Genomic DNA, 22337 nt, shown 5'->3' with positions numbered 1-22337 from the left:
TTTTAAACTCAATTGATTGCAGACAAAACCCAATTGTTTCTGCTTTTACAATGAGCGATGGGTCGTCTAGTTTACGTTTTAATGGGCCAAGATATATCCAAATGAGATGATGTGCGAACTTTTTTGAAGCCCTTCCATTTAGATAACCAGTTTGGTTCGGGTATTCAGATACCAAATCGACTGTGTCAGATGATAAGAGCAGGCAGTAGCACTAGCAACCAAGAATAAGAAAGCATTTGCCAAAAACTTAGCCCTCAAGGGTTTACATATAAAAAATTATATGGTCCCAAAAACGTTGGCAAAGAAACTGAACACATTGTACTAGGTTTGTTGCTACATTTTCTAAGCAAAAGTACAAAGAAAGGTCCTTGTAGACACAACCCAAACAAAATTAAACCAAAAAAAGTTCAAAAACAAAAAGAAAAAGCCAGCAAGATTTCTCTGGACGGTTTAATGATACAACAAAAACTTGTCACAAGCAACCATTGGTTTTCTCCACTTCAAAATGAGTTTTTTTTTCTCAAGGTAAATTTACCACACCCAAGGATTTACAGAGCTATGGGGTGTTTTTTCACCTTTGGGGGTTTTCTCTGATAGAAGAAGACGTCTAAAGGGTTAGTTTGGCTTATGACATGAAAATTGTCTCTGCCTCATCGGTTAGAACGAGTCCGTCCCATCTGGAGGCTCTTCTCGGTTTTCTGAGCTGCTGCTAAAGTTGCTGTTGTAGTTCTCAATGCTACTTGTTCGATGCTTCCCTGGTCTTGACCTGATGTTCGTACCCATTGGAAATGGTTCCTGCACAGTCGTACATCGATACAAATGAATCATTTCTTCAAAAACAACAACAATGACTCAGTATATATGGACAACCGCATTGTATGTGTTATACTAAGTAACAAGAGATAGGTCTTATGTCTTTGTTACCTGATCACCAGCATTTGGACCGGCGGTGTGAAAGAGAATAGGTCTGCAACGTTTGTCTTCGTTCATCAAACTTGAGTTCTGGAAATGAGCAATAAGAGCTGATTTTCCTTGGATCCGACCGTATGCAAGATATGCCACCTTCTCGCTGTTGAATTTTTCCCACTTCTTACCGTTGAATGCCTGCCAGAGATTTAAACTTGTAACGAATGCTGCTTATTCTAAACAGGTTTGGGTATGGTCGCAAAATCAATCATGTACCTTGTAAAACGGGACAATGTTCTCAGGTTCGGTGAGGTTGATGAAGGCATATCCCACATTGCATTTGTTCTGCAAAGAAAGGCCAAAAGTTCATTATATTGAAAATACCATAATAGGCCACAAGGCATGCAGTCGACTATATTAGATAAGAAGGTTGTATACCTTGAAATCAATAGGCAAATAAAGGAAGTCATATGTTCCTTTACAGTACTCATCAATGGCAGCTATAAGCATCTTAGAAGTATACCTAAAACCATTACAGAAACAAACAAAAAAAGGAAAGAAAAAAGTGAATCAAAATATCAAAAATGAAACAGGATAAGATGACCTAACTGTCTTAGACAAGAAACGAATTGCAATTAACTCACTTGTTAGGAATGTTTTTGATCATTAATGTGGTTCTGTTGTCCTCCCCGCGTAATATGCGATCAACATCAAGCTCAAACAGTTTCTTTTCAGCATTACTAGAGCTAAACTCGCTTCTTCTCTGAGAGAGATTCCTGTAACGTTCATTAGGCAAGTCAAATGAGCCTGGCACTGAAAGCATTGGGTTCCTTCCAGACAAGAAGTGGGGCATCTGTCGCGATGATCGCGATACAGCAGCATTGCTGGAATTGGCATCCATGCGATTCCCACCAACATGAGAGAAAACCTTATGAGAAGCCATTTCCATTGCATGTGAGGGAGAAGAGCCAGGGAATCCCATGCTACCGTGAGAACCAAAGTGAAATCCAGTAGATTCTGGAGGTTCAGCTACATAGGCCTGTCTTCTATCCCAAAAAGGCGAGTTTAAAACCGGGGCAGATCCAATGTGGTGGTGCACAGGCGATGAGGCCATGTTCACCATCAAAGGAGATGCTCTAGAGAATGCAGTAACAGGTGGGATGCGCTGCGAAGTAATGCCGTTGACGCGAGATGGTGAGTTAGGCCACATCATGCCATTTGACTGGTTAAGTTGCTGAGGGTTAGAGCTGCTCCACAAGTTGGGATTCGCACGATGGGATCCTTGGTTTGCCGGTGATCCTATGACTGCAATAAAATAACAAATGAGAAAACTTACATAATTTACACAAGTACGTATATAGAAAAACTTCATCACAATCTTCCATATCAAACTTCTCAGCAATCCAGAATGTCAAATTTTTATATGCAGTGTACGTATGGGCCACTTCCCCTCTTCACACCCCAGTATTAAACCAAATAATATATTAAGCTAGCTGAAATGAGAAGCTTCATTATCCTACATTGACTATTTTTTCTTAAATTAACTGTCGTCAGCAACCCACCATCCCTAACCTTAGGCAAAGTATTAAGGCAGAAAACCAATTAAAACATGTACTTACCACCTCCATTAAACCCATCTACGCCCACTCCACGAATATTGCTCATCATAAAGCCTTCGTTTGCTTTCTGGCCATCACTGACCATTTCAGAGAATGTGGTAGAGGATTTATATGGACTACCACTTGCAAAGTTGTCAAAGTACTCATGAAAAGAATGAGGATGAAGGTTTGGCATGCTTTGGATCCCCGTATTTGAACTATCAAAAGGGTTTCCAGACTCCTGAAGACCAAAAGGCTTGCTAGCGGAGATGATTCTTGTCGATGGTGGCATTCCAATAGGAATATCGAGACCCTGATGACGTTCAGTGAAGGAGTTCACAGGTGACCCAACAGAATTATGCATCACGCGCATAGATCCACCATTAATGGAGGTTGAAGCTAATATTCCTGGGTAATGTCTTCCTGAAACACAGAGTTAAAGGATAGGTATGAGTTTTGACAGTATGCCAAATCGTTCAGAAACGAAAAACAATAGCCCGTGTTCACTATTATACCTATCTGTGCTGATGTAAGATTATTAAAAGCCATTTTAGGTAGACCTCCCTCAGCATCATCTGCACCAAACTGTGGCGTAAAACTGAAAAGGAAAGAGTATTATGAATCAACATATCAACACAAGTGGCGTTCTTATTTAACAGCAAATCAGAAAGTCAGATCAAGTTGTTACTGCAGCAGCCAAGAGCCACATAGAAATATTAAGGAAGGAAGAATTATTGGTAACCACCTTGTTCCCTCTGTAAAGGATGGCGCAAGTTTAAGCTGCCTCCCAGCAATCTGAAACCCATTTAGTCCTCGGAGAGCGGCCTCTGCGGCTCGAACATCAAAGAACTCTATGTATATCTGTGAATTCTCAGGCATTGTTCTACGAACCTGCAAAAAACAAGAATAAATATCAAAATCAGAAAGTCACACAGTAGTCAGTATCACAACGCAGGTACAAGTCGAGAGCCAGTGAGAACCTCTCTGATTTCTCCGTATGAACTAACAATTCTGTAAAACTCTTCATTGGATACAGAAGAATCCAGATTGTGAACCAACAGAGCTCCTTCGCTGGTGTTCTCTTTCTTAGAATTTTCCTGATATAGAAAGAAAGGAGTAATAAGCAAGATATTTTTCCGCAAATATGACAGCGAAAACGCAAAGAAAGAAACCACAATGACATAAACAAGGGGGATTGGAACATGAAACAAGACCTTTGGGATATGGTAATGAATATCAAGCTTTCTTCCCCTTAAGAGCCTACCGTGGAGTGCTCTCATAGCATTCTGAGCAGCCCTTATATCATAGTATGATACCAGGATAAAGCCACGATTCTTGCCAGCTGTATGAAGAGTCCGGACCTCTCCATATTGCTAAACAAGTAAACATATCATCAATGAGAAGCGAAAACCTCCAACATTTCTGAAACAACATCTTGTGCCATAAAGTAGGATTATGTAATCAGAAAGACAGGTGAAAATACGTACCTCAAAAAGGGCCCTGAGCTCGTAATCTTCAACGATACTATCCATATTCGTAACAAAAAGTATTCTGGATGAAACTTCTCCTCGAGGGGGCTCACCAACAAGGAAAACATTGCTGCCTCTCTTGCCGTCTCTTTGGCTCACAGACGAAAAAACATTATCCCCATCTAGCTCCAAGCCACCAACACTGCTGAATAGGTCGCAATCATCCAAATCATCTCCTCCATTGGCACGAGACTTATGGCCAACCACTCCTGCGAAAAAATCGTCCTCATCTGGAAGAAGGTTTCCAATAGTTTGCGCCTCCATCTCTTCTAAAGACTGAGAAGGTTCTTCCTCGGGGTATGCGGGCATAAAGGATACATTATCGCTTCTTGGTAGCCTTACTGCAAAATCAGCAGTTTGGAAACACATATGACAGAAGTAAACAAATCAAAAGAAGTCATCACTCGTGACCATGAATGGAGAGCTAAATAGTGAATTAAGGAACATAGCCAAAACTATTTGTAAGAGAAAAAGAAACAGAAGCTTACATTTTCTACTAAAGATTTCAGAGAAAGAGCTGGAAAAGAGACTGCTCTCCCAGTGAGAATCACTTTCGGCTGTTCTTCCATTAGGGATAGCAGAAGGAAGCGTCCCAGACAAGCTTGATTGCTGAGACGGCAGCTGGTAACTTTCAGAAGCCTTGGGTACACTCGAACATCTATCAACGGCACCTTCAGGCACTGGGTTGGTTTTCATGAACCCAAACTGTTTCTGCTAATTAAAAAGAAATAAACATCAAATGTCTTGATTAAAAAAAAAAAAAAAAAACAGGGATGTACACAATGTAATAGGAATCAGAGCTGGAGAAGAGCTTAACATTGCAGACTGAATCACAAAATTTTCTAAGGAAAAAAGCAGAGAATGAAAGAGTAGTGAACCTCAGGAGTGGTGCGAATGTCTCCTCCTCCACCTCTGGGTTCAGATATATCAGATGGCATTGTACAAGAGAGAGAGCTGAGCAACAAAATCCAAAGAATGAGAGACAAAAAAAAAAGATCAGACTCTCTTTTTTCAAAAAAAAAAAGAAAAAAAAATTTACAAACAGAGAAACAAACTGCACATGTCTATCTCTCTCTCTATAGTTTTGCCACCTAGAGGAATGAAAATTATAAAAAAAAAAAAAAACATAAGGGACCCCAAGACCTTTTATTATTCTAGATCAACAAGTATACAACTGCATTGATATAACACAGGGAGCTTTCTAGGAACTCAAATTAGGTATTTACAAACGCAATTAAGATCACAATTGAGCAGATAATAAATACTAACATTTAAAGCAGAGAGAGAGAGAGAGAGAAGCAACCAACTCCTTCATAGCAAATTCAAACAAACAAAAAATTGAAATCGAGAACAAAAACCCTAAACCAACGATTAACAATGGATAAAACATACACAATTATGCTTCCCTGACTCCTCGAAAGCTAAATGAAATCATAATTGTATCTGATCATAATAACCAGCAGAGAATATAATATATACAATTCCAAAGGAAAACAAATTAAAAAAAAGTGAATCGGTGTGTTTAGAATTCTCCTTACTATCTCAAGCAGGAGGAAGACGGCGGCGGCGGAAGCAACCGTAATTGTATAATTCTCCGATCCCCTGAGCCTTGATTCCGGGGAAGAGAGAGAGAGAGAAAGAGAGATTGTTGTTCGGTTATTAGGAAAAATAAGAGAGACGAAGAAGAAGAAGAGAGAAGAATGGATGGTTGGGGAAGAAGACAAAAAGAAAGAGAAGAAAGGATTTTTTTTTTTTGCTACGCTGTTTCTGCCATGGATCTAGCGTTACTGTGTATCTCCCTTTATATCTCTCTCCCCTTTAGATTTTTTTTTTAATGTTTAACTAATATTTTTACTGATTTCTTTTACATTTACGGATCCCACGTCGGCCAATTATGGCTCCGCTTCATTCCAAATAATGAAATTAATTAATCAATTGACTCGTAAGATGTGTTTATCTAAAGTCTTCATCATTTATGGTAAAAATATCATGACTTTAGATTTCACACCAATTGCTGTGGATAAGTTTTAGCGTTGAATGTACCACATCTTTGCGTGAGCCCCAAAAAAAAAAAGTTAAACGATAAAAACGCATTGACAGCAGACTGAAAAAAAACAGAGGATAAGCATTTGAAGATAACTTTCTATATAATGTAAACAAATATGTTATATTTTAAAAAATATTCCTTTTATTTTCTTTCTTTCTTTCTTTGCTTGTTACAGTCTTCACCTTCTTTTTCTCATTCTTTTTGGTTTTACACGTAAGATACACCGAATCAACAAACCTAGTAATTATCTTTTTTTAAATATACATGCATTCTCCTTCTTTGCTCATTTCTATTTTTATATATACTCTAAATCCGGATATAAGGAAATAAAGTACACCTAATGATCTCTTCTGAAAGAAAAAAAGTACACCTAATGTTCTAATCCTAAATCCTATTGAAGATTCTCAATTCATATACGTTACACCATTCTACTTTTTTCTTTTTAATAACAGAAATATAATTAACCCAAAAGTGTACACAAAACACCAAACATGTGTGGATTAGTCTAAAAACTTTCATTTAGCAGTTGTATACGAAGCTGAGCCGAGCTATTATTACGTAGTTAAGCCAATCAATCTCTTTAAGTTTCCTTAGCTGAAAGATAGAGAAAGCGAACGTTGTTTAATGGGCTAGACGCGGCGTGAAGGATTAGACAAGGCATTTTTTTTTCTTTAACAAGAAAAGCATTTATTCTTAACGCTCTTCTCTATGTCTCCACGTGTCATTCATATGATGGTTGACGTCAGCAAAAATAGCATCACACACAAAACCTTCGATTGCTCCAATCCTCTACTCTCTAGTCTCTACTCTCTCCATGCACCTTTCGATTCCAAGCCGTTGGATTGATGTATCGCAATCGGTAGGTATTAAACTAACATCAAACCCAACCTAACCTAACCGGTCCTCATATAGATTCCAAACCGGTGGTTCCGATTATAGCATCAAGCTATCAACTATCATTAACCGACCATCTTGTGGTTTATTAATGATAGATAATTAGGCTGTCATCTGATGTTACTTCAATTGTAGGATTACCGAAGCTATGATCTTTAATTAAAGGTTGTTAGATGTAAATTGAATTTTGAACATTTATTCATGTATTTATTTACATATATATATGAGATAAATATCTCATTTTTCAGAACACTCAACACTAGCCTATTTTTATGGTACTAGAGTCGCTTGTAAACATAAGTAGCAATGTGTACTATATCTTTCCATTGTTCACATGACAAAGTTACCCAAAATTTATTTGACGACTTTTGTAATTTTCTACACAAGTAAACATAGTAACAAATTTTTCTTTGCACGCCTTGTGATATCGTATCACTGATAAGGGTCATATCACTGATAGGGGTCATATCATATGATACACCAAAACACGATGAAAATCATACGCATGCATGTATACACTGCGACGAATATTTACTATTCAACCTATCATTGGAAGTTGAAAGACTCGTGGAGAGAAAATCGATATGAACCAACCCATATTATCCAAAGCAAAATAAAAAAGTAAGAGTAGTAGTTTAAGGTATCAATGAATGCTATAATAATGACTCTACTTAAACACTAATCCTATTAGGCCTTTATGTTCAGCAAATAAACTTCGTACTAAAGTTTTATTCTTCTAACAAGAACCAGTTAAATCGGAAATATTTTAATACATTTTGATTTGTTGGAGCTATGGTCTGGATTTAAAAACCCATGGTGTCTCTGGCATTAAGTGTGTTATAGCCCGTTAGCACGTAAAACTAGCTGTGATACGGCTCAAACGATTGAAACAACCAACGGTGAAGATCTGCACTAGAGATGGATAGCACGCACACTCAAAGGTACGTAAGAAGCTGTAGTCAACACGTTTCTCGAATAGTTTCTGAAATGGAGTCTAATGATTTTGTAGGCTTGATGTAGGAATAGTAGGTTGGAGAGGAAGACTGCCGTAAAGAAGGCTTCTACTCAATACTTCAAGGGCGTTTTGCTATCAAACATCATGGAGAGGCCAAGCTCCGTGAATCCGTGATGTGCCTATGCTTTCGTACAGCGAGGCCGTTCCAAAAGACAGTTTTGTTCAGTAAGCTTAACCGTGATAGAGTTTACGATATTGCGAGAAGGAGGATGATAAGGTTCTAAATCCATGATCGAGCTACCGAGAGCTCTTATACCATGAAAGTAGACAGAGTCTTTGCTCTGTTATTATTTCTGCTTAAGTTTTTATTACAACTTAGAGAGATATTTATAGATAGGAAATGCTAGGGTTTCAACATTGGTCTTCGTTGTCTAGGAGTGCTGTAAACCGATTTCTGTTAGTGATAGGCTGTGTGTGTCCAGCTGTGGATTGCTTTTGCTTTAGCTGAGCTGCCTGAGTACTATCGACTTTGTTTTGTTTGCAGTCCGGAGGAGAAGACAGTTGCGGAGCATTTGGCGTTATCTGATTCGTGAGTTTGACGTTGGGCCTGATGTTGTGAGAGATGGGCTTGAGCTGAGGATTGCCCGATGGGCCAAGAGCAGATTGACTGATGATACTCGACTTGTCTTTCACTCTGCCCAAGCAAAAGCTCCATTGGAGTTTCATCTTCTGTAGAAGCATTCCCTTACTTCTCCATGATTGTGTCCTTTGTTCGAGTCTTCAGTTTGTTCTTCGCAACCTTGAAATTCTTGTACAGCAACTCAGCTTGGAATGGAGCCGCTTGCATATATGCATGTCCTGTCCCTTGTCAAATGCTTCCCCATGAGGCCATGAGTGGATGTTCATTATTTTACAAAATGAGTTTTTTGTGATATTATGGATGGAACTTAACTCGTGCTTTGGAAGTTGTTGACAAAGTGTTCCCCCAAGGTACTCCTTTTTTTCTTAATTACTTTCTTGTCTAGTTCTTTCTACTCTCCTGAGAAAATGTATATATATTCTGTAGATTGAGATTCTTAGCTTATTTATGCTAATACCTGGTTCGAGTTTTCTTGGTTGTTAAGCTGTTTTCCTCTTACATAACTTTCCTGGGATTTGATAAAGAGAACTTTCCGTGAAGATGATCTTCGTATCACACTAGAGAGAGAGAATATTTTGGCGTAAGCTTTTAGCTACTTCTGTAAATATGTACTAGATCTTAACCCGCCCAACCGGGCGGGTATTTATTTTATATTTTTAGTTTTTTATTTATAAATGATATATTTGTAATATTTAAACATAAATTTAGATTGAAAATTAGCATTTGTAGTTATAATAAAAATTAAAAGTTAAAAAAATATTTTGATATAAATTTTAAATTCCTGATTAAAATAATATAGAGATATGTCATAACTTTTTCCAATTCCAAAATCTTAGCATTATTAATAAAAATAAAATAATTTATAAATAAATAAAATATATAAACATATTTGAAATTAAAATAAATTTGTTAAAAAAAATCTTACCCCATTGTTGTTTATTTCTATAGTTTGACCTGTGGCCGTATAAATATTTGCTTTCACTTCAATTTTTTTCTTTGTTCTAATGATAATATCTATATATATATACGTGTAAATTAATATGTATTAGATAATTGTTAGTATAACATTTTAAAACAAAAATTTTATTTATTACTTTAAATAATTATATTATGTGATTTTAATCGTCTATTATATTACAGTGTATCATATAAAAATCTAATATTTATAACTAATTGGATTTATATTATAAAAGTGTTATACTAACAATTTATAAATAAAATATTTTATATTTTATTTATATGATATATAAATTGATTTTGATGTGTGATTTTTATTTTATTATTTTTATTAATAAATATTGAAAAATATTTAATGTTAACAAAAAATCTATAAAGAAATTTATTTTGGTTAAGATTTATTCTATTAAAGAAATATATTATTTAAATTAGGAAAAGACATTAAATACTTAAATCTATCATTTAAATAAGGAAAAACAAAATTCTCTACTATCTTTGTTACCAAACAATTTTTTTTTTAAAGACTCATATCCCTATTACCAAACAAAAGCTTAAAGTACTTCTACTTTAATAAGATAGATATATTATTTAAATTAGGAAAAGACATTAAATACTTAAATCCATCATTTAAATAAGGAAAAGACAAAATTCTCTACTATCTTTGTTACCAAACAATTTTTTTTTTAAAGACTCATATCCCTATTACCAAACAAAAGCTTAAAGTACTTCTACTTTAATAAGATAGATGTACTCACAGGTAGGGCCTACTCACAGGCACAGCTAGATAATAAGACAAGTGTGAGTGACTTTAATTAGGGCCTTTTAATTATAAGAGCCTAAGTTTGGGTTAAAAGATCTCTCCTCTGTTTTTATTACAACTTACTGACCAAACTGTGTTTCGCGATATTGACTTGACATCAAACAGCTACATTCCAACTTTTGTTTTCTTCTCATTTTCTCATATAATATGATTTTCTTAATTTGTCTCCCATATATATAGAACGCAGAGGGGCACTTCTGTCAGATCGATGATTTATAAACTTAACAAGGGTTACATTAGCATCATCCATCCACACATGGATGTAGTTACTTATATGACAAGAAAACATTAAGTCTATATCTCCTTGAGAGACTTCAAGACATCTAGCATCGTCGGTCGATTAGCAGGCGTTGCAGCAATACAGTGAACAGCAATCTGAAGCACACGAAGCATACACTGTTTGAAAGCCACTGTTACCACCAGAGGATCCAAAACATCCACAGCTTTCCCTTTGTTAATCTTCTGAACAACCCAACCAACCAAGTTCCCTCCTTCGCTCTCTTTAAAGTCAGGACCAGTCGGCTCTTTCCCCGTCACCAACTCAAGCAAGATCACTCCAAAGCTGTACACATCTCCCTTGGTCGTCGCTCGTGCGCTCTGTCCATACTCTGGTGGAATATACCCGAACGTTCCCGCTATGATGGTACTCACATGCGTCTCGCACGCGCTGATCAGTCTGGCCAACCCGAAATCCGCAACCTTCGGCTCAAACTCACCGTCCAGAAGAATGTTGCTCGCTTTGATGTCTCTGTGTATGATGTGAGGGATGAAACCGTGATGCAGGAAAGCTAATCCTCTCGCAGCTCCAACAGCGATCTTGAGGCGTTTGGACCAGTCTAACACCTCTAGGATCCCCGTTTGGTTCCTTAACCAATGGTCTAAGCTTCCGTTGACCATGTACTCATACACAAGAAGCTTCTCCTCGCTGAAAGAGCAGTATCCAATCAAAGACACCAGATTAGGATGCTTCACTTTCCCTAGAGTCTCCATCTCCGCCATGAACTCTCTGTTCCCCTGAGTTTTGGCATCGCTCAGCTTCTTGACCGCTACTGTCTTCCCGCCCGGTAAACAGGCTTTGTAAACCGTCCCGAACCCGCCGTCTCCTATGATGTTCTTCTTACAGAAACGATCAGTTCCCGCCACAATGTCTGCTAAACTCACCTTGAGAAGTGGCTGCTCGAACATTGCCACGTTGATGCTTAACGGCTCTCTTGATCTGCTTCCGCTTAAGAAAAAGAGGTTCTGATCAACGAACCCTTTTAAACTGCTTTCCTCCATCCCCTCTGGATCATCATCTCTCTGCTTCACTCTCCTCCTCATAACATATCTCCGCAGAGAGAAAACAGAAGCAAAGACAATGACCATGCTCCCAATCACTATCCCTGAAAGTCCCCAAGCACTAAGTAGAGTCTTCTCATCATCACTCTTGCAATCTGATCCAACCACTCTCCCACACAACTCTTTGTTTCCAGAGAACAATGACTTGGAAGGATCCTGGCAAACACCCTCGCTCGGTACCTCTCCTTGTAAACCGTTCTCTGCTAAATTCAAGAACCTTATACTGGTCAATCCGCAGATCTGAGTTGGTATATCTCCAGAGATGTTGTTCTCAGACATGTCAAGAAACTCCAGCTGCATGAGACTCCCAAGTTCCGAAGGTATCCCTCCTGTGAAGCGATTCTTGTGCAGATCCAAGTTAGTCAAGTACGACAAGTTCCCTAATGAACTCGGCAAGCTTCCCGTGAAGAAGTTAACGCTGAAGTTCACCGTCTCAACTTTCCACGCCAGCGAGCTGCCGAACAGACTCTCCACAGGACCTGAGAACCTATTCTGCTGGATATAGATGCCTACTAGGTTGAGCATTCTAGACAGTTCTGAAGGAAGCTCGCCACTCAGCTTGTTGAAACTCAAGTCCATGTGCGTCAGCTCTTTCAAGTTCCCAAGAGAAGCAGGAAGAGAACCATCAAGCTTATTCTTGGTCAGGTTTAGCTTCACCAAGCTACCCAAAAGCCCAAAGCTCTTCGGTATACGTCCAGTGAGGTGATTACTCGCCAAGTTGAGTCCCTGCAGCTTAGGAGAGTGGCCTATCTGTTCAGGAATGGAGCCGGTGAGGTGGTTTCCAGACAGGTCAAGATTCGTCAGGTTGGTTAAACGTGAGAGTGAAGCTGGGATCTGTCCAGAGAGATGATTGTTGCTCAGGAGAATCTCAACCACTACAACACAGTCGCCTAGCTCCTCAGGTATAGGACCGGTGAGTCTGTTGTGCGAGAGATCGAATATCCCACGGTGCTGGAGAAAGCTGAGATCAGGCATGTCCGTCTGGTGGAAGTAAACAGAAGGCTTTGAGGGGATGGAACCGGAGAGATTGTTGTGAGAGAGAACAAGGCATTGAAGCTGAGCAAGAGCGGTGATCCTGTCTGGAATCTCTCCTTGGAGATTGTTTTTGCCAAGGTCCAATGTAGTCAGAGAAGTACAGTCTCCGAGCTCGGTAGGTATCTTCCCTTGAAGCTTGTTCGAGTTCAGATTCAGGAACGATAGAGAAGTCAGCTTCCCAACCTCTCTTGGGATATCACCTCTGAGCTGATTATCACTGAGGACAAGACGCTTCAACGACACCGCATTGCCGATCTCTGCTGGGAGAAACCCTCCTAGACGGTTGTAAGAAGCTGAGAACTCCATCAGGCTCCTCGAGTTCCAGAGACTCACGGGGATCTCTCCGGTGAAGTTGTTGGAGTCCAAGTCAAGCGCCATCAAAGGAAGGTTGGAGAGATACTCAGGTATCGAACCGTTGATGTAATTATTGGTAAGAGCCAGCTGTTGAAGATTGGTACATCCAACGAAGACCTCATCGATGCCTCCGGAAAGGGAGTTCACAGAGAGATCAATATCCTCCAACGCACCCGAACCGCAAAGCTCCCTAGGAATGGTACCGGTTAGCAAGTTGCTAGCGAGACTAAGATGCTTCAACATCGGACAGTCCTGAACCTCGCGAGGGATGGTTCCTGAAAACCGGTTGCTAGAGAGAAGAAGCGACTCCAGCTCCTTCCACTGGCCGATCCAAGAAGGCAACGGACCAGAGAGACGGTTCTTCTCAGCAGAGAAGGACAGCAGAGGAATCTCTGAGAGCTCCAAAGGTAAAGACCCGGAGAGATCGTTGAATGAAAGCATCAGCGTCTTGAGGTTCTTACACTCGCCTATCTCCGGAGGGATCAAACCGTTAAGCTCGGTTGAGACGAGGTTCAACATGCTGAGGCTTTTTAACTCTCCGATAGATTTGGGGATGGAGCACTTGAGTGGGTTGTAAGAAAGGTCGAGCTTCGCTAAGCTTTTCAGCTTCGACACCTCGTCAGGCAACGGTCCTCTGAAGAAGCAAGACGGAGCGATGAAGTTCTTGAGGAGCGAGAGGTCGCCGATCTCCGGCGGGAGAAGGCCGGAGAGTTTGTTGGTCCCCATGTAGAGGTCGGAGAGGTTGCTCAGTTTCCAGATCTCCGGAGGGATAACGCCGGAGAGGGAGTTGTTGGAGACGTCTAGGGAAGAGAGGGACGGGAAGCCGAGGAAGAAGGAAGGAGGGAGAGGGCCGGAGAGGCGGTTGTCGCTGAGGTCGAGGTAGAGAAGGCGAGGGAGGTCCAGCTCGCCGAGGTGGCCGGTGAGGGAGTTACCTGAGAGGTCGAGTGTGTGGAGGCGTTTCAGGTTCCCGAGCTGAGGAGGGATGACGCCGGAGAGAGAGTTGAGGTTGAGCCGGAGGGATCTCAGGCGGTTGAGGTTCGAGATTGAGGCCGGAATCTCGCCGGAGAGGGAGTTGTCGGAGAGGTCGAGGTCGGAGAGAGAGGGGAGGGAGGAGAAGAGGAAAGGAGGGAGCTTTCCTTTTAGAGACATGGAGGGTAAGGAGAGAGAGTCTACTTTCCCGAAACGGCAAGTTACGCCGACCCAGCTGCAGAGGGGAGACGAACGGTTCCATGAAGAGAGAAGAGAGTTCTCCAGGGAGGCTTTGAAGGACAAAAGAGAGTCCCTTTCTGAGGTTGAGTCTTCAACGGCTGAAGAAACGGAGAAGAAGAGAAACAGGAGGAACGAGAAAGCTCTGAGAAACGCCATGGTTAAAGACTGGGAGAGAAGGGAAGCCCCAAGAGACTTAAAAGGAGCTACCTTTAGAGAGAAAGATCCAGTTTTTTTAAGAAGAGTGAGGAAGATTAATCAAAACGCCATTAAAGAGAGAGAAGCTTTTAGGCGCGAGAAAGATGAAGGAGAAGAAGAGAGAGATTAAAGAAAGGAGACTAGTAATGCACGAAACTCACGTGACCTAGACCATTGTTTTTAAAGTTCGTATGGCAAATTTTTAATCTCTTTTTTATTTTTATTTTTTTGATAGTTCTCTCCCATGCTTATTTGCGTGAGTATATGAATAAAAAGAGGGGTTTTTGATGATGATGGAGATGGAAGGCATGATGGATGGGTCAATAGAGTACGGCTAGAATCTTCAGAAATCATAACCACTGTAGTACCATGATAAAGCTGACGGGTTTGGTCTACGAATATTTTTAAAAAGTGTGGGGTGAGATTGTAAATCTCAAACATTTAATGGCTTTCCTGTGTTTTTGTCTAGAGCTGGTGTTGTTTTTCATTAATGTGATCTCTGATGAGGCTTTTAACTAACCCACCCAGCTATGTGGTGTGATAAATATCTCAAGTTCAATTATATATATGCAGTTAATACTTTTTGATCCTTGAGAAGTGTTGCATTAAGTTCAGTTATATATACAGTTAATAATTTTCTTTTGGGAATTGTTGCACTGAGTTAATAATTTTGAATATGCACTTTTGGTCTTTCGGTTACTTTCATTAGATAACAAAACAAAACGGTTCAGTCAACATATAACAGTCAAAACAAACCCACTTATTTCGCATGTTTTTTTTTAATTATTTTCATGTTTTAGTTTCCGATCTTTGAAGGTAAAATAACTGTGAAGAGGGGTTAATTAAGAAAAAAAAAACTAGCTCATGGTCTGGTCCCCTGTATAAGTTTCCAAGCAAGCTATAAAAAAGGTAGAAGAACAGAGTTCCCCTTGCTCAAAAAAAAAAACAGAGTTCCCCCACATGACTTCTTTCCTTTTTGGGAATGTTACAAGCTTTTCCCTTAAGGATGGTCCTTAGGGATCTGTTTCCTTCTTCTATAATTAACACATGATATCCATTTTTAAAAAAATTTATAAAGAGTACTTGATTTAATCATGTACACTGTAAATTGTTAGGAACCTTTAACAAACCTAAAGCTTATGGTGTCTTTTATAAGCTTTTCTTTAATACATAACTAAAAACCTAAAACACTAGTAGTGATTTTTTTTTTTTTGCGAAACCAGCCTTTTTTTTCACTGATTAAACCGAAATAAATTGAGAGTTTAACCGAGAGAGAGCCTGTTTGGCTTCACGGTCAGCTCTATCATTGAGCGATCTAGGATAAACTGAAAAACAACAGAATTAAACTTGGTAGATAGTAGTTGGATGTCGGCAAGGAGAACTGCGATTTCAAGAAGCTGTCCTTTGGTATTCAACAGATTGACGAGAATCTGAGAGTCCGATAGGATCAGGAGAGCGTTAATCCATGCTGAAGCGCAGAGATCATGGCGTCTCGCAACGCCAAAGTTTCTGCAATGAGAGGCGACGCCACGAAGGTGGAGGTCGTTGAGTAGGTGGAGGATGATCTCGTATCATCAATGATCCAAGCCAGTCCTGCGCATTTTGTGGATGAGTTCCAAGCAGCATCTGTGAACATGCAAGGTCGAAATGGGTTTGGAGGAGGATCCTGGTTGATGCGAGGAGGGTGAGATGAAGTAGGTTGGGGGATTTGGGATGTTGTCCATTCTCGAGCTTCGACGATCGCCTTGAGAAGGGTCTCTATCGGCGTGAAGGTTCGCTTTTGGAAGATCAAGAGGTTTCTGGAAGATCAAGGATCTCTAGTAGTGATTTAACATGTTAAACACAGTTACAAACTTTAAACGTACACAGGTCATAATCATACGGTCAGGAAAAAAACAGCTGGTACCATACAATAGATGGCTCATGCCATGATATCAACTTTTTTTTTGTTTTTTGAACAAAGCCATGATATTAACTTTCAAGAAAAACTTAGACAGAAAATGCAATTGATATTTTAAATTGATGCAGACGAGCTAGGCACATGAAAGGTTATTGGAATTTGGATGTAGCAAAGCCGAAAATGGGAATGTTTTTGGAATTGGCGTATCACTGAACCAAACTACTTCAGGTCCAATTAATTGACTGATAACTTCATTTGATTCTTCTTCTTTTTTTCTTTTCAGTCCAGTAAATAATTAAATTTCAATACTGTATTAACACAGCAAAAAGCTGTGGAAGAAAATGACGTGGACTTGTGTTGTCAGTATTTTTCTCATAGAACCAAAAGAGCCTATAGAGAAAACATTAACTTTTGAAATCATTATTACTTTAGATTTGTTTCGACTTGTATTGAGTTGAAAATCATAAGAAAGTCGCAATGTTTCAACACATGGTACAAACAAAGACATCCATCACACTAAGAAAGTACAAAGATTTTGCAAATGACTCCATCATTATGATGATAATTACAAATCTTCCACCATAATTTATATCTGAACCCTCTTCAAAAGTAGAAACAAATATAAGAAAGGCTCTCATCTCAATTAAAAAGAAATAAACAAGGTATACATCAATCCCCTCTCTCACTCGCTGTACATAGAAATGTTTGTGATCAGGCATTGATCTCTGAGTTGCATTGGTTCTCTCTGCTACAGCTTCTTCTTCCCCAAAACATACTCGAGCAAGTTGTTGTTTTCCCAAGTCTCTGCCCTTCATCTACCTTCTCCTGCTCATTCGTTGCCCGTGGAGGAGGAGAAGACTCGTCGTCGTCGTGTTCTTCGCTATCTCTCTCTGCTCCATGCGTCTCAAAGTTTGGACATGTTCCATCGCTGCAGGTGCACATTGGGATGTTGACTGAAGGGAACGGACTACACGTCACCGGACAGAACATATCAGACGAAACCGAGGCCGCTCGAGTCTTGCTACTACTACGCTGTTGCTGTTCTGTGGTCGGTGAGGATTGATCTCTTGCGTCTCCTCCAGTGTGGAGCATACACGGCGCACAGAAACCAAGCGACATAGGCAACTTCAGTTCTCTGGTCAGGGAGCTTGGGAGACGTTTAAAGGAGACTATTCCGTGTCTGCAAAGAGGACAAGGAATTGAACCGGGAGGATCAACTGTCACCGAAGGGACATTGCTCGAGGAGCAAAGATATAACGCGCATCTCACACATAGCTGATGCTCACAACCTGAACACACACCAAAAAGAATAAAATAATAAAGATCCTTAAATAGAGTCGTGACAGAGGATTTAGACCAAACCTTCAGCAGCAACAGTGCACGTTCTCTCCAGGCAAACGGCACAGATATCAACCTCATCTGTGATGGTTGCTGCCTGCAACCCGAACTCTCTGCAAAGGAAAAGGAATTAAAGTAATCAGAGTCATATTGAGTATACTTAAAAGAGGTTTGGTGTTATACCTAGCGATGTTGAGTATACTTAAAAGAGGCAAAGATAAGTAGTTGGAACGAGGGAAGAGTGGAATGACGACATCAGAACTTGGTGAAAGCAAAGGTTCTAACCAATGACGACTCCACATCCTTGCTATGTCAATTGGTAGCCACCTACAATCATTTTTTTTTTAATTTTTTTTAAGAAAAGGACAGTTTACAAGTCTGTTGTGTTTGAAAGAGGAACTGTGGAGGAAAATAACTTTTACCCATTGCAGTTCAATGTCATCTTTCTTGCCCCTCTTGCAAGGAGAATCTATAAAATGGAGAGTCTCAAAAATGTCTGTATCAAGAACCAAGAGAAAAAACTTTTAGTAGTGTTTGTTTGTTACCTGACAACATTTAAGATTCCCACCACAAGCGGCATAGTGCAAAGGCGTGCTTCCTGCTCCTGAAAACCGATATAAGTAAGACCGAGATCAGCTTCTTGAGAGCAGAATTTTTAAAATAATGTTTTAGGTTCATCTTGGGGGAGTGGAGAGGTGATACCAATCATATCCATTGATGTTCCATAATGAAAAGTGACAGCGGAAACATTGGCTTCAAGATCAAGTAAAAGCTGCACGCAGTCAAACAATCCGTTTAAGGCAGCCATGTGAAGAGCTGTGATTCCACCGTCAGCCGCCTTATTCACAAATTTAGACAATGCGCTGCACAAAAAAAGTTAGGTCAGAAACTCAAATCAAAACCCTTACAAACACACACAGAACAGAAGATGGTTTCCGAAAAGAGAGAACCTTTGGTCGGATTTGTTTCTAGGTGTGACCAAGACACCAGAGTCAGGAAGAGGGTTAAGTTGCTCACTGGGTACAAAGTCAGCCAAAACGAGTCTAATACACCTGGCGTGACCGTTGACAGCAGCGAAATGAAGCGCCGTTCTTCCAGCTAAATAATCAGCTCTTGTAACCTTTCGACAAAAGACAAAAGATGTTAAAAAGAGAAAGAAGAAGATAGTTTTTGATTGAGAGAGAGAGAGAGAGAGAGAGAGAGAGATGAGACAAGAACTCACATTGCAACGAAAGAGAAGAAGAGTTTGCACAACTTCCCAGTGTCCGTATCTACATGCTTGCATCAATGCCGTCTGAAACAAGATTCATTTTAACACAAAACGAAGTCGAATGTTTTTTTTTTTAATTACTATAAACTAACTCAAACTTTAGTTTCACAAAAGTAGTTACTAGTAAATACAAATCCCCAAATCGAAAGTAACGAACTTTGATCCTTTACATACAGAGAGAGCTAAAGACTTGCAACATTAGAATCTGGGGAATATACCTGGCCGCAATAGTTTCTGGAGTTCACATCAGCTCCTTTCTCCAGCAACAACCCCACGATCTATAACGATGGAACAAAGAGATTCAAAAAAAAAAGATTTATGAACAGTTAATTGGGAGGGAAAGGAAAGTAAAAAGGAGAGACCTCGTTGTGGGCTTTAGCGGCGGCGAAATGCAAAGGAGAATTGAGACCACCGAAGGTAGAGTACTTGGCGAGGCAAGGATTGCAATCTAGCAGCATCTTCGCTTCCACGTAATCACCATCTCTCGCCGCTGATACTAATCTCTCCCCTGACGCCGAACACCCAAACGAGTTTCCCATCTTCCTTCTCTCTCTAAATCTTTTCTCTCTCTCTCTTTCCCTCTCTAATTCAATTGGATGATGTGACGATTAATTAGGTCAACCGTCGTGGAAAGCTGCACAGAGATAGAGAGAGTAAAGAATCCTTGATTAGATGTGATACTCAAACAGCACGCGATCTCTCTCTAGTTTTTGTCCGTATGGAGACAAAAAAAAAAGAAAGACAAAAGGAAGATGAAACTCTGAAAACTCAACGTGACTTTCCTATTTTGCCCCTCAATCTCCTTCGTCCACTTCCACTTTCACTTGTCCCACTCGCTCCACGTGGCGGTTTTTAATTCTGCATATATATAAATACGTCACATAACACGTGTAGTTATACAATTGGTTATTAGAAACCCACTTTCTCACCGACTCTCAAATACGTTTTATTTTACCGCGCCTTCGATCACTAAAGGAAAAAAAAAACAATAATTAAATTACAGAGAGAGAGAGAGAGAGAGAGAGCAGTGATGGCAGCCATAGGAGATGGTGGTGATCTGGAGAACCGAATGTCGGCGAAGCATCACCGAGGGATCGGAAGCAAAGGCGTTGATCGGACCGGACTCGGTCCCCCGCCTAGGCCCGCGCCGTTGGTCTACTCTGATTTAACCGGCGATGACGTCGCTTCTTCGTCGCAGTGGACGTCGTGGCTTGTTCCGATGTTCGTCGTCTCTAACGTGATGGTCTTCGTCGCTACGATGTTTGTAAACAACTGTCCCGCGCATTCCCACGGTCCTAACCGCCACTGTGTCGCTACTTTCCTCGGGAGACTCTCCTTCGAGCCTCTCCGTAACAATCCTCTCTTCGGTCCCTCTTCTCGCACGTGCGTTACTGTGGTTCTAAAGATTCGTTTAATTTGTTTGTTGTGATTAATTTGTGATTTTTTTTTTTGGGTTAGATTGGAGAAGTTAGGATCACTTGAGTGGGATAAAGTTGTGGAGAAGCATGAAGCTTGGCGTCTCTTGACTTGTATATGGTTACACGCCGGTGTTATTCATCTTGCTGCTAATATGTTAAGCCTTGTGTTCATTGGTATACGCCTTGAGCAGCAATTTGGCTTCGGTATGATTGATTAAATGATTGTCAAGTGTAGTCAGTCGTTAAGTTCTGTAATTTTATTGATGGTATCTTGAAAACTTTGCAGTTAGGATTGGAGTTATATACTTAATGTCTGGAATGGGAGGAAGCATCTTGTCTTCTCTGTTTATCAAAAACAGTATCTCTGTTGGAGCGTCTGGTGCTCTTTTTGGACTTCTTGGCTCAATGCTTTCCGAACTTCTCACCAACTGGACTATCTACTCTAACAAGGTTCATCTCTCAATGCAAATAACATATTAGCAATGTGCCTCTTGTGTGTTAATGACCCTTTTTTGTGTTTGTGTGTGTGTGTGTGTGGACAAGTAAAGATTGCGGCACTTTTGACGCTTTTGTTTGTCATTGCGATAAACCTAGCCATCGGGATTCTACCTCACGTTGATAACTTTGCTCACGTCGGTGGATTTCTAACGGGGTTTCTCCTCGGTTTCCTTCTCCTGGCTCGTCCCCAGTTCAAGTGGTTAGCAAGAGAAAATATGCCACAAGGCAGACGTCTGACGTCCAAGTACAAGCCTTACCAGTACATATTGTGGCTCTTGTCTCTCGCTCTGTTGATCGCCGGGTACGATTTGCATTGCCCAAGAATCCATGTCACTTCAATGTACTTAACGAGGCGATTGTTTTTGTGGGGTTTCTTGGCAGGTTCGTGATAGCGCTTGTGCTGCTATTCAAAGGAGAAGACGGGAATGATCACTGCCGATGGTGTCGCTACCTGCGTTGTATTCCCACCTCAAGATGGAGTTGTGATGACGTCTGATATGTAAGCAAACATGTTTGTAAATGCATATATACATTATTATATAGGTACTTTTATGATCTCCTTTGCTAGTAGTAGTTCAGGAGATTGTTTGATTGCTTTTGTGTGTGTGCCTACTATCTCTTTACCGCAGAAAACGAGAAGAAAAGAAAAAGAATTTGTTTAGTAGAAAAAAGATTATATCAATCAACTCATAGCTCTAAGTTGTGTGATTCCCACGTCTTGACTTGACATCACTACGAATAATTTGAAGTTATTTATCATACAAATGTTGACTCCTATCCATTGACGTGTCCTGTTGGTACGAGATCTGTACCGTATGTTCTAGCAAATTGCGGATCCAACAAGTTTCAACGATTGTATTTGTGACTCCTTTGTACTCCGCTCATTGGATGGCGCTTTGAAGACCAAAATACAATATTTTTCTCATAGTCATAGGTACACGTAGTAGCCTGATGTGGATCTCCGGACAACCTGTCCAATCGGAATATGCCGTAAGAGTGTTAATTTTTTTTGTATGAAAACCTGCATAGACTGGAACATTCCTTAAATAACCTTGTAGTTCTGTCTTTTTCCTTTTCTAAGTCTCGACAGTTCTTTGTTTGAATGACGGTCACTCAGATGAAACGAGATCATTTCAAATGTTCAATAAATATTTTAACACTTAGAAAAATAAAGTCTTGTGCAGAAAACACTGTTTTCAAATTTTAAAAATACCATGAAAGTTTTAATGGTTTTGATGAATGGTTTCCCTTGTATCACTCTTCAATACAGTTACAGTGCAGATATATTCTCCTAAGATCAATCATGATTCATGAATAGTGGAAAATAACACACAAAAAAACATCAACTAGAAATATTTCCATATTATTTCAAAAAGAAAGGCAAGGAAGATGCAGATGGAACGCCGGAAACATAACCTGACTTTCCCATTATGCTT

At 40.0% G+C, this 22337-nt stretch overlaps 4 protein-coding genes across 4 annotated transcripts; 1 reads left to right on the top strand and 3 right to left on the bottom strand.

Moving 5' to 3' along the window:
- Positions 1-338: 338 nt before the first annotated feature.
- LOC108817958 (protein MEI2-like 4) lies at positions 339-5828 on the bottom strand. The gene is made up of 14 exons (XM_018590791.2): positions 5572-5828; positions 4912-4987; positions 4522-4744; positions 3992-4374; positions 3719-3877; positions 3485-3601; positions 3250-3395; positions 3020-3102; positions 2526-2927; positions 1551-2211; positions 1345-1429; positions 1183-1251; positions 925-1104; positions 339-795 (listed from the first exon to the last, which is right to left on the bottom strand). Exons 2-14 carry the CDS (start codon positions 4969-4971, stop codon positions 658-660), a joined length of 2706 nt encoding a protein of 901 aa, XP_018446293.1. The 5' UTR covers positions 4972-4987; positions 5572-5828; the 3' UTR covers positions 339-657.
- Positions 5829-10497: 4669 nt separating this feature from the next.
- LOC108814943 (leucine-rich repeat receptor protein kinase EMS1) lies at positions 10498-14604 on the bottom strand. Its single transcript, XM_018587600.2, has one exon. The coding sequence runs from the start codon at positions 14436-14438 to the stop codon at positions 10641-10643; it is 3798 nt and encodes a 1265-aa protein (XP_018443102.1). The 5' UTR covers positions 14439-14604; the 3' UTR covers positions 10498-10640.
- Positions 14605-16908: 2304 nt separating this feature from the next.
- Positions 16909-19712, bottom strand: LOC108817809 (E3 ubiquitin-protein ligase XBAT33). Its single transcript, XM_018590610.2, has 10 exons — positions 19348-19712; positions 19204-19263; positions 18938-19009; positions 18666-18835; positions 18418-18578; positions 18261-18319; positions 18138-18184; positions 17899-18042; positions 17740-17828; positions 16909-17666 (listed from the first exon to the last, which is right to left on the bottom strand). Exons 1-10 carry the CDS (start codon positions 19522-19524, stop codon positions 17089-17091), a joined length of 1557 nt encoding a protein of 518 aa, XP_018446112.1. The 5' UTR covers positions 19525-19712; the 3' UTR covers positions 16909-17088.
- A 246-nt stretch (positions 19713-19958) lies between these two features.
- Positions 19959-21609, top strand: LOC108817810 (RHOMBOID-like protein 3). Its single transcript, XM_018590611.2, has 5 exons — positions 19959-20368; positions 20444-20607; positions 20690-20853; positions 20952-21202; positions 21283-21609. Exons 1-5 carry the CDS (start codon positions 20016-20018, stop codon positions 21395-21397), a joined length of 1047 nt encoding a protein of 348 aa, XP_018446113.1. The 5' UTR covers positions 19959-20015; the 3' UTR covers positions 21398-21609.
- The last annotated feature ends 728 nt before the right edge of the window (positions 21610-22337 follow it).

The sequence above is a fragment of the Raphanus sativus genome, chromosome 7 (genome assembly GCF_000801105.2).
Source record: "Raphanus sativus cultivar WK10039 chromosome 7, ASM80110v3, whole genome shotgun sequence".
Classification (NCBI taxonomy): Eukaryota; Viridiplantae; Streptophyta; class Magnoliopsida; order Brassicales; family Brassicaceae; genus Raphanus; species Raphanus sativus.
This window is presented reverse-complemented; position numbering and strand designations above follow the sequence as displayed.

Excerpts from the sequence above, each read along its gene's own strand:
- LOC108817958 (XM_018590791.2), bottom strand. The coding sequence starts at position 4,971 with ATGCCATCTGATATATCTGAACCCAGAGGTGGAGGAGGAGACATTCGC. Across the intron at positions 4,375-4,521 it reads TGAAATCTTTAGTAGAAAAT|TAAGGCTACCAAGAAGCGAT; the intron begins GTAAGCTTCTGT and ends CTGATTTTGCAG. Across the intron at positions 1,105-1,182 it reads ACATTGTCCCGTTTTACAAG|GCATTCAACGGTAAGAAGTG; the intron begins GTACATGATTGA and ends AATCTCTGGCAG.
- LOC108814943 (XM_018587600.2), bottom strand. The coding sequence starts at position 14,438 with ATGGCGTTTCTCAGAGCTTTCTCGTTCCTCCTGTTTCTCTTCTTCTCC.
- LOC108817809 (XM_018590610.2), bottom strand. The coding sequence starts at position 19,524 with ATGGGAAACTCGTTTGGGTGTTCGGCGTCAGGGGAGAGATTAGTATCA. Across the intron at positions 18,836-18,937 it reads TTCTTCTCTTTCGTTGCAAT|GTTACAAGAGCTGATTATTT; the intron begins GTGAGTTCTTGT and ends TTTTGTCGAAAG. Across the intron at positions 18,320-18,417 it reads AACATCAATGGATATGATTG|GAGCAGGAAGCACGCCTTTG; the intron begins GTATCACCTCTC and ends ATCGGTTTTCAG.
- LOC108817810 (XM_018590611.2), top strand. The coding sequence starts at position 20,016 with ATGGCAGCCATAGGAGATGGTGGTGATCTGGAGAACCGAATGTCGGCG. Across the intron at positions 20,369-20,443 it reads TTCGGTCCCTCTTCTCGCAC|ATTGGAGAAGTTAGGATCAC; the intron begins GTGCGTTACTGT and ends TTTTTGGGTTAG. Across the intron at positions 20,854-20,951 it reads GGACTATCTACTCTAACAAG|ATTGCGGCACTTTTGACGCT; the intron begins GTTCATCTCTCA and ends GGACAAGTAAAG.